The sequence below is a fragment of the Plectropomus leopardus genome, chromosome 22, assembly GCF_008729295.1.
Source record: "Plectropomus leopardus isolate mb chromosome 22, YSFRI_Pleo_2.0, whole genome shotgun sequence".
In the NCBI taxonomy this organism is placed as follows: domain Eukaryota; kingdom Metazoa; phylum Chordata; class Actinopteri; order Perciformes; family Serranidae; genus Plectropomus; species Plectropomus leopardus.
In genome coordinates, this window is record NC_056484.1 from 20,822,401 (window position 1) to 20,834,638 (window position 12,238).

General features: G+C 39.2%; 1 protein-coding gene across 1 annotated transcript; it reads left to right on the forward strand.

The window, feature by feature from the left end:
* Positions 1 to 445: 445 nt before the first annotated feature.
* LOC121961378 (NXPE family member 3-like) lies at positions 446 to 12,036 on the forward strand. Its single transcript, XM_042511346.1, has 7 exons — positions 446 to 815; positions 2,994 to 3,145; positions 3,319 to 3,762; positions 5,101 to 5,396; positions 6,416 to 6,486; positions 10,323 to 10,526; positions 10,600 to 12,036. Exons 2-7 carry the CDS (start codon positions 3,029 to 3,031, stop codon positions 11,157 to 11,159), a joined length of 1,692 nt encoding a protein of 563 aa, XP_042367280.1. The 5' UTR covers positions 446 to 815; positions 2,994 to 3,028; the 3' UTR covers positions 11,160 to 12,036.
* The last annotated feature ends 202 nt before the right edge of the window (positions 12,037 to 12,238 follow it).

Here is a 12,238-nt window from a genome sequence, read left to right on the forward strand (position 1 = left end):
CCGTGAATTTAATCCTGAACCCAGCCCTTCAGTCTCAGCCCAGCCCAAAAAAAAAAAAAAAATTAAATACCAATCAGCTTAACACTATCTATGGTGTTATTGGTGGGTTTAGGTGGAAGCTCTGCAAAGTGCTGCCGGCTGTTCAGAAACTTCACCACATTAGCAGAGACGCCAAGACACACACACACACACACACACACACACACACACACACACACACACACACACACACACACACACACACACACACACACACACACACACACACACACACACACACACACACACACGTGTCATATGTGCCTCAATGATGCAGAAGCTTCTGATATTAACACCTACTTAGTACTGGTAAAATCACTATATAATGTAGCATTGGGATGTGTACCAAGTGGTAGGCACACAGTTAAAATCTTTTGCAAAATTTTAGAAAAATACATTATTTAAAGGTAAATCTCTCTGACAAGAAGCATGAACAGCCAACTGTGACGTCCTCCTAAGTAACATAACTTGTTGCACTTGTTTCTCCAATGACTGGCGCCAGCAGTTCCCTTCAACAGTCCAGCCCTCTGACTGCACCTTGAAAAAGTTTGAACCATGCAGATAATGTTCCTGTCACAGCACACATACGAACAATAAAAGGTGGAGAGAGCTTTTCTGGAGAAAGATTTCCTCGGTCTATACTATTGGAAGTTTCATTAAAAACGGACCCACTGAAGAATCACGAAAGGAAAAACTTTCCTGCAAACAAGCAAGATCAGCACATGATCACATGGACATTTCATTGCTGTGCTCTCAACAAATTAATCTCTGCTGAGGTAAGACACGTTCAAGTTTCATTTTATGGACATCATGATAATGTATATATGTGTATACTTTTGAGGTACTTGTTTTGGTGTTTGTAGTTTTATATTTAGGATTTGAGGGTCAGAACCCCTTTTGATATCTTTCCTGCTTATGTATGTTGTTCATTGTCTTCTGCTGCATCTCAAATTGACATGAGCTGGAAATGTAAATCTTGTTGTGGATTAAAATCCCTGATAAAATTTGATTACTTCAGTATTTTATCTCACTTTTATTAAACCTATTTAAGTTTAAGAAATAATGTAAATATGGGGTCGTTTAACTTATTTTGTTACTGGTTTCTCTCTAAGTTCACTTTTTATCACAGTTAGGCCTGTTTGTAGAGTTTAGTTCTCCCTTCTCTTTAGATTACTCACACAGTGCACAAGTTGGGATTTACAGTGACACAACCTTTCTGCATTACTGATTTGACACAAAACAAATGGAAGATATATAACACGTGAAATCAGGATCAATTGTCAAAACACTGATCAATATATACGATCAATAAACTAAAAAAAAATCACAACTCAGTGTGTAATCGCGTCTTTTGTTAAACCATTAACAAGGTCAAAGGAGTGCAGCAAAATACCAAAAATTCAGTCCTACCACAATCTAGGTGTGCGGATCCGTGCCGTTGTCCTTGTGATGCAGGTTGCAGTCGCCTATCCAGCATGATTTCTCCTATGGTTGGCTCACCATCTTGTGTCTCCAGCTTCAGGTGTGCAAACACCAAACAATCCTCACAACTGAGCCTAGCCTGTTGTAAAACACATGTTTTAGTCTTAAATACACAAAATGAAAAACCTGAGGATTAGCAAGTAAAATACAAGTTGAAATGGTCGATTAAATCTGAACCGCACCCTCACATAGCAGTCTGGGGGTCATTCATGCCAATTTACCAAAAATCCAGAACTTTTCCCAGTTCACGCCACAGATTTTGTTGAAAACATCTATAAAATTCATGAGACTTTTCAAAATCCTATAGCTGTTATCAATTTTGAAGTCTGGCCTTTAAAACTAAATTTCAGCATTTTTGTAATTCTCTATGTGTATTCTAAACCTCAACAACCATTCATTTTTGACTGGATTGGATGAAAGCTGTCCTTCACTTCCAGGAGACCCTAAGGAAACTTGGCAACATGTTTTCATTTAAATATCTGTTGCTGAATGGTTACAGTAATCAAATGAATAACAGGAAGCCATTTTTACCAGAACAAATTATCTGTAATTTTCAAACATTCAAATCTTTTGTAGAACAGCATAACTAGTTTTCATTTTCTTGTAACCAAATCCACTCACTCTATGAGACCGTCTTCCTCTTTTTATTTCTTTATTACAGGCAGCGTTTCAATCTGATACCGTCCAGTGGAGTATCATATGGCCATGACAGGTGCCCTCACTGACGGGCAGCATATCATAACACCGCAAAAGGTTCTATCCGGCCGTGTTACTAAATGATGCCGCCTGGTGGTGTATCAACCTGCCGCAAAAAGTGTCATCACTGTCTAATGCCGAAATCACTGCTAAAGTGGTGGTATTTGATGACATCAGTGTGAGAAAGGGCCGGTGGGACACACTAAGGGCAGAGGACAAATGTTGCTTACACATAAATGACACCTGTAGTAGTGCAGTTTCTTTCTGTCCATTCAGCTTAAGTGTTGTGAAAAGAACTGCTAATATTTGTAATTGTGCCCTAATTTTTATAAACTGCATCCACATTTCTGAAAATTTCACAATATTTGCGTGTTACAACTGATTCCGTTTTTATTATCAAATCTCGCAATTCTGTACAATTTATCTGCATCGAAATCAGAGGGCCCTTAAGAAGGACAACGGCATCTCTAATCTGTGTAATGGAAATGAAATAAATATTTGTCCAAATGGTTGGAATAACATTGAATTGTGTGGTGTCCCACTGAAAAAAAAAGCGTCTGTATGATTTCAAGCAATTCCCATCGTCATTCAAGGGAATTTCCTGGGGGAATGGTTTTAATTTAGTCCAAATATTACTAATTTAGTACTGATTGAAAGTCATAAATGTTGCACTGGAGAGTTAACATTTGAGTTCAAATTTTAGTTTCAATATAAGTAACACTGTTCAGCATAAAAAAATATCAGCTACCCTTTTGTTGTTTGTTTTTTTGATCCAGTGCCAGGGGAAGTGATCACAGCGCTGCAGCCAGAGATGAAGACCATCATAAATGCCATAGGTTGTGTGAGAAGAAAGCGCACCGCCATCCTCTTCTTCTTCCTGGCTGTGGCCATCACAATCTTTGTGATTTATAGCATGGCGGTCAAGGAGGTAAGTATGCTTAAAGGGTGGAGTCTATGAAATGGTTCACTTAAGTACATTTTCAGGAAATTGTTGAAGATGTGTATTCCAGTGTCTATTACCTTAAGCTTTGTTTATTTAACTTGCTTTAAGACCATTTGTTTGATGCATCTTTGTTACCGTCTCTCTCAAACCCTGGCCAGTTTCAGCATGAAGTGAACTCCACCATCATCTTCCCGAGAGTTTCCATTGACCCTGACATGCATAATGGCCTCTGCACCTTCCAGCCACTGTCCCCTGAGCATGCCCTGGAGGAGCGCCTACTATTAAAATCCATTGTTTGGCCTAAAACTCCACCTCTGTCAGACCGTCATTCCCTGAACCAGACCAGTGATCCAGCTCACAGCAGCTTCACCATTCTCCCAAGGAGGGGAGGAGGACAGTGGCGTGTAGGGGATCAGCTGGAGGTCATGATAAAAATGTCTGACTTCCAGGGTCATCCCAGGAAGTTTGGGGGGGACTTTTTACTCGCCAGACTGCACAACTTGAAGCTTGGTGCAGGTGTGGCTGGACAAGTGGTGGATCATCTCAATGGGAGCTACTCTGCTGTGTTCTCTTTACTCTGGGAAGGAGTCGCACAGGTTGAGGTGAAGCTAAAAACTAATACGTTAAATGTGGTTGTACTGTACGTGTTTAATCTATCTTCTATTTGTTCATTCCTACACACCAAATTCATTTTGCCCAAAGATGTTTTCTGTCACAAAAAGTAGTTATTATCACCCTGATGTTTGTTCAAGTCATTGTTTTCATGATAAGCTTGTTTTTTAATGAGTTATTAATTTAATTTATTAAACACCCGCATCTTGGATATTTTAACCTCACTGAAACATAGCAGGGGAAAGTCGGGGTGAGCTGCCCATCTTTAAATACAGTCTATAGTCTCCTCCGATAACAGTCCCATGCACACAACTTCAACATATGGAGAAATCCAAAGCTTAACAGATAGTGATGTCAGATACCAACACAGTCTCACTCTGAACTCTGTCAGGACCTTCGATGCAAACCTGTGATGTTTCAGGTATCCTTGTGCGTCAGCTGTTTACGCTCCAGGATTTTGTTACGGTGATGTCAACAAATGCACGTGGTAGGGTAAAGCAGCACAGTCCCTGTGTTTACACAACAGTATGGACCGTCACTTTGGTTGAGATTAAGAGGCACATGGTAAGGTGTAGAAAAACAAACAAACACACAAACAAAAGCCCATGGAAGCGAACGCCAAACTCCCGCATCAAAGTCAGTTGTTTGTGGGGCCCATCCACCTCCCCAACCGCCTACACAATGAGCAAGCTTGCGCTCATTATATAACGTGGTTACTTTCCGCTTTATATCATCTTTCGTTGTCAAAAGACGCTGCCCGTGCATGTTGCATGTGGACACACCCGCTGCCATCCAGCTATCTGGCAGCGTATGATAACAACGCCACCGATTCTGTCCAACTGCATTATCATCTAACCCATTTGTGCATGTTGCATGTGGACATGGAAGATGGCTTTTGGCATCACTATCGTACATCACTATTATGAGTAATGGCTGTCCTAATGCAAACACTATAACAAAGACCACAAGCTATCATGCTATATTAACACAGATTGTTAGTGTATTCTGTTATATCATGGCAACAGACCAACCTACTACAAAATGAATCACTTTTGAATTCTATATTTCAGAGATACATTTTTGGTTACATTTTTATTTAATACTGAAGACTGAAGAATTTAAAACGGATGTGTACAGAATGACAGGGAACAGGTTGAAGGGTTTAAAAAATAGACACTTTTCTAGAGATTGTGCTCTAATGATCAGTCATGTTTTTGTAGATGTGAATCTTTAGAGAAGTGCAGAGCTTTGAGTAGTTTTCACTGTCTTTGTTAATATGTCTGAACATTATTGGACTTAATGAAAACTCTACTTCTTCATCCAATCAGGTGACGCTGGTTCACCCTAGTGAGGCTATCCCAGTGCTGGAAAGGCTGAACAGACAAGAGCCTGACAGGGTTTATTTCAAGAGCCTCTTCCGTTCAGGCTCACTCTCTGAAACTACCATCTGTAACGTCTGCCTACGCCCAACCGTGCAGCCGCTCTGCAACTACACTGACCTCCATACAGGCGAGCCTTGGTTCTGCTACAAGCCAAAGATGCTCAGCTGTGAAGCCAGGATCGACCACTCCATAGGAGGAGTCAAACGGCTAATCACTCCCAATGAGAAGAAGCTCTTTCAAAGGTGAGGGAGCAGAAAGATGGGATAAGCATTTTATGTGACTTCTAACACAGTACATCCAATGTGTATTTCTTTCATTTGACGTTTGTAACTCCAGGCAAACTGAATGTAAAGATTTTTTAAGTTTAAAGATAGCCAATCATGAAATCATGCAAATTCATACATTTAATTTTGGATGTGGTCATCTCAGATACATGAAAATGCACGTTTTTTTTCTAAGAGGGAGACACAAAAAGCTTTTGACAATTTATAAAATTGATATGGTGAATGTGTTAGCACACAGTTAGCAAACTATATAATGGCAAATGTGAGTCTATATTCATTGTTGTATTAGCTTAATTTGCTAGTCTATATTGACCAGCTAGTTGCGAGCTTTGTCTGTTTTTTTTAGTAGCAGCTAATGCACAATGTGTTAATCAGAGGCAGCGCGATGTTCATGAATATCATGCACTGTACATGCACATCATGCACTATGAAATATGAAATAAGGGTGGACAGATTATCGGCTAAATGATTATGTGTAGTATAATGATTCAAATAATGCTGCTCCCATTCTGTCTTTATTTTGTAAATAAAGCACACCCTTTCCTTGTGTAGCAAGAGAAAGATAGTACGAGTAATAATGAGCGCAAGCAGGGAGGGCAAACATGTTTGTGTTTTTTCAATATCAATCAAAATAATCTGTATTATTATTTTTTGCCATAATCGAGCAGCCCTATATAATGTTGAAAGTTTAAGTTTTTTATTAAACATATGCTAAAGGTATCATTAACTGCTACTAACCAGTATCAGTATCCGCCCTGAAAAAAAACCAACATCGGTTGACCCCAGTATGATATACATAATTGCTTGAAATAGCAAAATGAATTTTAGGTCAGGGTCATGCAGCTCCTTCTCCCTCTCTCTCTCCATTTCGCTTGTTAAGCAAAACTTATTATTTCAGATGTTTGTAGTGTGTGTAAAATGTTTAACATCTGAAGCATTATTCTTTTTTTTCTTTCGTTATGTCTGCTTTTCTTCAGCGGTGTCAACTTGAAAGTCCACATTCAGGCTTCAGGACCTGCCAATGTTACTGTATGGCCAAAAGAGGAAGGTACAGCATGCTTTCTTTCTGCCATAACAGCCTATAATAACAACAACAACAACAACAACAACAACAACAACAATAATAATGATAATAAATGGCAAAAGCTCGCTTGATCTTGATTTTCAGTATGAATACAGACCGTGAAAGCGGGGCCTCACGATCATTCTGACTTTTTGGGTTTTAAGCAGGAGGTGTCAGAAAAGTTACCCTATGATAATAATAATAATAATAATAATAATAATAATAATAATAATAATAATAATAATGAGAGCAGTAAGAAGCATAAAAAAAAGAAAATATGAGATTCAAATCTATGAGATAAATAATGAACCATGTTTTGAACAGCAGAAGGCATGATCTACTTTTGATTTTGGCTTGCTCAACGTGACACTTCACTACAAGTTCAACGTCATATGTCATGTCCGAGACTAGAGATAGCAAATCGGAAGTGTGGCAGCATTTCAGCTTCCTCAAGTCATAGTCATATAGGCGAGAAGATAACAAAAAAGACAAAAACAGTCTGCAAATATTGCAAGAGGGTGAATATTGAACTACATTAATAGGATAAGGAATATGATGCAGCATGTGAGACAGCATCTGAATATACTTTATATTCAGTTTTAATCACTAGTGGAACAAAGGTTGACCTGGATTTTCCTCCAGGTTCTAAATTAATGAAGTGGCATCACGAAACGGACGATAGCCACCTCTTTTCGCCACTCCAGAGGGTGATGCGCAGCTTTACCAGGAAAAGAAGAGAAGGCCAGAGTCCTTCTTTGTAAAGAACAGCCATGACATTTGCTTAAAAACATCTGCAGTGTAGTCCTCATAGAATCGGAGTTTGTGCCTGTTATATTCTAGATCACTATGTTTGCGTGCGTCCCTCATCACAAAGTTCTGACCAGACGCGGTTGTTCCAGCAGGCCAGGCTTGGGTAGGGGGCTTCAGTGAGCTCTTACCAGCTCCAGGGGAGATGAGAGCACCTGATGGCCAAAAACATCGACAAGGAGCTGGGAGAAGAAGGAAGTGGGGCTTGTGCCCTCAACTGACTCTGGAAGGCCCACAATTCGGATGTTCTGTCTTCTATTTCTTCCCTCTAAACTGGAGAGTTTAGATTTCAGCCACTTGTTGTCTTCCAACAGCGAGGAGCTTTAAGGTGCTCCAGGCGCTGGCTGACATCTTCTGCCTTAGACCCGAGATCCGTTATACCTTGTCCCTGGCCTGAAACCATGGTCTGGATTTTATCCAACTTGGCATCCAAATTTTCAAATGATGACTCACGAAGTCGCCGGCTAACGCTGCTTAGTGCTGTTCAAGCAAGTCTGAAATGAACGCTGCTGTTAATGTCTCGCTAGCAGCACCGGCTATGCTGCCTCAACCACTGCCGCACCAGTCGAGGTGCATGTACATTTTGCATACATGTCTATAAAAACACGGACGCTTCACACACACATCTTTCCCATAGCAGAAATGGACATTTGAGCCAAACAGGAGGACACTCTCTTTCAACAATCTTCAAATATTGTGTTCACAAAAATTGGACAGATGCAAGGTCACAAAGTCCTTTACATTTGAACACTGACATCAAATCAGCTCCTCATTAAGTCAAAGTAGGGCTGGGCAACAAATCGCTTTTATCGACTAAATCAAAAAACACACAGTATGGTCATTCATTTGGAAGTGGTTTCAGTTTTGCGGCATCAGATCTGAAACAAACCACAGTCCGCTGCAAAGTGTATTTAAAGGCTGTTGCAACTAAAGGCAGCAGCGCAACCAATTTGTTTGAACAACATCTCACTCTGAGATGCATGAGACCGTGTCAGCCCACAAACAGCTGTCAACGTCCGCCCCAATATATGAAAGGGGGAAATTGATGGAACATCCAATAGCATCTGGTTCGAGTTTATACTGAAAATGCACAAAAATAGTTATTGTTTTGTTTTTATGAAACGTGCCTGAACACAAACTTCGCGCCAGGTGTGTGCGAGCATTCGGATACTAGAGCGCAGCTTGTGCCACACATTCCTGTCCAAACTGAGCCAAAGACATTAATTTTACTATTATAAAAGACTGACAGAAAGTGGGCCTAATAAAAATAAACATCACATATGGCTGATCACACAGCTGACAGAAAGATCCCTGAGAGCAGACTGAGAGCAGGGCAGTGACAGACCTCTCATCCAGCTGCTCTCTGCAGCTGTCCTTGTTATCAGGGGCGGATTTAGAGATTTGGGGGCCTGGTGCCCCAGCCCAACTGCCTTTGATTTTACCCATTCTGGAGTGATGGTGGGCTGTTGGCAGCTGTAGAAGAAGTTATGCTGTTCTCTAAACTCTCAATGTAACTAATATAGACAAGTGCAGGTGATGCAGAAACACTGAAATGATAAAAATAAAATCATGTAAATATGTTTCGTGAAATTACTGCAGCCTTCAGTGTTAAAGACGTTTGCAGCTTGCACTTTAACCCCAAAAGGTAAATTCAGTTTACTCTATTCACAAAAGGGAAATTCAGTTTGTCTTTAGTTTTTATTGCAAAAATCAAAAGCAAAACTTGTTAATAATTAGTCATTTCTTTGTAGTTTTATTAAAGGAGGAAAAAAGATCTATTAAAATCTATTAAAATCAATTAAAATCGTAAATTGTGTTTGGTGTGCAAAAATCAGAGATTATATTTTTAGGCCATATCACCCAGCCCTAAGTCAAAGTTAATGTTGGAGTCAAATTTGAAAAGTTTTACTGAAATGGCTATCAGAAACAACACTTAAAAAAGTAATTATCAATTATACTATACAATGGGTGGATGTGGCTCAGAAGTAGAGTGGCTCGTCCACTAATTGGAAGATTGGCTATTCCATCTCCAGCTCCTCCAGTCAACATGTCAAAGTAACCTTACGCAAGACATTGAACCCTAAATTGCTCCTGATGCAGCTATCTTTGTGTGTATGTGGTTGATTACTGAGTTACAAGTGGCACCTTGCAAGCAGCCATGACCACCAGTGTGTGAATGTGTGTGTGAATCAGTGGATCTGATATGTTGTATAAAAGCACTTTCATTGGTGGGAAGACTCGAAAAGCGCTCTACAGGCTCAGTGCATTTAAATTAAATAAACTCGTGTGGCACCATTTCTGAACGGGAACATATATACCATACAGAGGTCTGATTGATTGATTTTTCAAAAAAAAAAAAAAAAGGAAAAAAACTTGTCTTTAGATAGATTTAATACTTCTAATGAAATCTAAGTGACATCAAATGAGCTTGACTGTTACCAAGAAGCCAAAAAGGCTTCACAAAACATATCTAAAAAGGCCAATTAAGATAAAGATTCCGCCTATGGATTTCTCCACGAAAACCTTTTGTAATGTGCTTTGCTTTATTTTATAAGCATCTGTCTCTGCACAAGGGTTGGTCAGGTGTTGTTGTGTACAGATTTGGGGAACCAGCTACATAATTTCAAAGCATTCATTTTTAAAAGTGTAATGTTTTTTGAGGCGAGGATAACATTTATTATTATATAATTTTTATAATATAATTTATTTATAATGTATACTCTCATTTCTTCATTTAATCTGACTCAGTAGCATCTGTGCAAAGGCTTGCACGTCTCAGTTCATTTCCCGTGTTTGTTTAATTTGCGACCAGAGATTATTTATTTTATTTATTTACAAGCGTTGTAGTTGCTGAGATTTACTTTTAATTTTAATTACATTGAGTTTCAGAGCAGAGACCTGAGAAAGAGGAGTGAGTTTGTTTTGCTTATTGGTATGTGTTCTTGAGGGTCTGACAGGAGTAACAAGAGTAACACAAAATAACCCTAACCCTTATCCTTTTACCTTGCTCTTAGATCAACCAGCGTTAAAGAGCAGAACTGTGACGTCTGGACCCTCTGGCTATTACTACCAGGGTGCATGGCAAGCTTTAAATGGCACCACAGTTCATCAATTCCACTCCTCTGCCATCACTCAGTGTCTGAAAGGCAAGGTGGTCCACATGTATGGAGACTCCACTGTCAGGCAGTTTTTTGAATTTCTCAACGCAGTACTACCAGGTAACTGATCAGAGATTAATGGCTTGATTTTATTCATGCTGCTGCTTAATGTTCTCCCTCTTCATATTTTAAGATCTTAAAGAATTTGATCTGCACAACCTGAAGAAAGTCGGACCTTTCATCTCCTTGGACTATCTAAATAACATCTTGGTGACGTTCCGTTGCCACGGTCCTCCTATCCGTATTGCCAGCATTTCAACCAGTGAGCTTCGTTACATTGCCAATGAACTTAATGACTTAAAAGGAGGCACCAACACTGTTGTAGTTTTTGGAATCTGGGCTCATTTTGGCTCCTTTCCCATGGAGGTCTATATTCGGCGGCTGCAGAACATCCGCAGGGCGATGGTCCGGCTGCTGGACAGGGCTCCAGGCACAATGGTCATAATCCGAACTGGGAACCCACAAAGTCTTTCCTTTACGCCTTACTCATCACTAACTAACAGCGACTGGTACTCACTGCAGTTAAACAAGGTGCTCAGGGCCATGTTCAAAGGACTGAATGTTCATCTGATCAATGCCTGGGAGATGGTCTTGGCCCATCACCTGCCACACAACCTCCACCCACAACCTATTATTATTAAGAATATTATGAATGTTATCATGTCCCACATATGCCCTCTAAAGAACAACTAGATGTGCACTTGTTGGCGAGGGATGAGTTAGGGTATCTCTGCTCAGTTTAAATGCTATATCTGTGTTTCTACTGAGTGCTGCATTTTGTGTTCAGTTCTCCATGCACAGACTAGACTAACTATAATGACTGGTAAATGTTGAGATATTTTAATTATTTATAAAAGACTTAATATCAGATTGACCTCTACCTAAACAGCTGCATATTTTCTTGTGGACTCTCACTGTGATATACTATTTTTGAAATGGAAATGGTTTTGATTATATGTATTCATGTGTTTGACCAGGTTTTTCAATTTCTTCGTCATGATTATCCAATGAAGCCATTTTATGGGTGCTAGAGACAGGCAGTTAGTGTTTGTATATCAATGACAATTAAATTAAAGGATGTGCTTGCCTTTGTAAGTCTTTTTCCTTGGAGGAGGATTTTGTTGGAGAGGAAGAGCAGAGCATCCACACTAAAGTACCTGATGTTAGTCCTTATGACCTAGAGAGGGTCGGATCAACAACAATTCCATACAATATGGATCCTTTAATATTTCATTTTAAATGGCATAAAAGCATTCCCCAAAATTAAGTAAAACACAGCTTAGCATAGTTTTTAGGGGTAAATCAATCCAAGCATTTGGTCATCCATAGATCATATCCATTTATGTTTATTTTAAGTATGTACTGATATATCGTTTTCACTGTGAATGCTAATTTGTGTGTATGACCTTTGTAAATGTATACTTTTATGAGTAAGTCTATTTTATTTAATTTATTTATTTTATCTTTATTCTTTTTTTATCCATTTGTGTGTTCATTTATTTTACTGCTCAATTTGGTATTGCATGCTCTAGGGCTGGGTGATATGGAATAAAGTCACAATATTTTTATATCAGCCAATATTGATATATATCACGATATACATCAAATCACTATTTTTGTCAAGCTTAAATGTTCCCTTTTACTCCTAAGTGAGAAATGAAGATATCATTCGGTAAATATTGGTTTAAATATTTAATTTCTGTCAGACATTGAACCTGACAAATATACTATAGAACAGGTATCACCAACTGGGGGACCGATTCTACTAAAAT

Bases quoted from the DNA above. Each gene is read 5' to 3' on its own strand.
- LOC121961378 (XM_042511346.1), top strand. From the start codon at position 3,029: ATGAAGACCATCATAAATGCCATAGGTTGTGTGAGAAGAAAGCGCACC. The intron at 3,146-3,318 runs GTAAGTATGCTT...AACCCTGGCCAG, and splicing joins ATAGCATGGCGGTCAAGGAG to TTTCAGCATGAAGTGAACTC. The intron at 3,763-5,100 runs GTGAAGCTAAAA...TCATCCAATCAG, and splicing joins AAGGAGTCGCACAGGTTGAG to GTGACGCTGGTTCACCCTAG.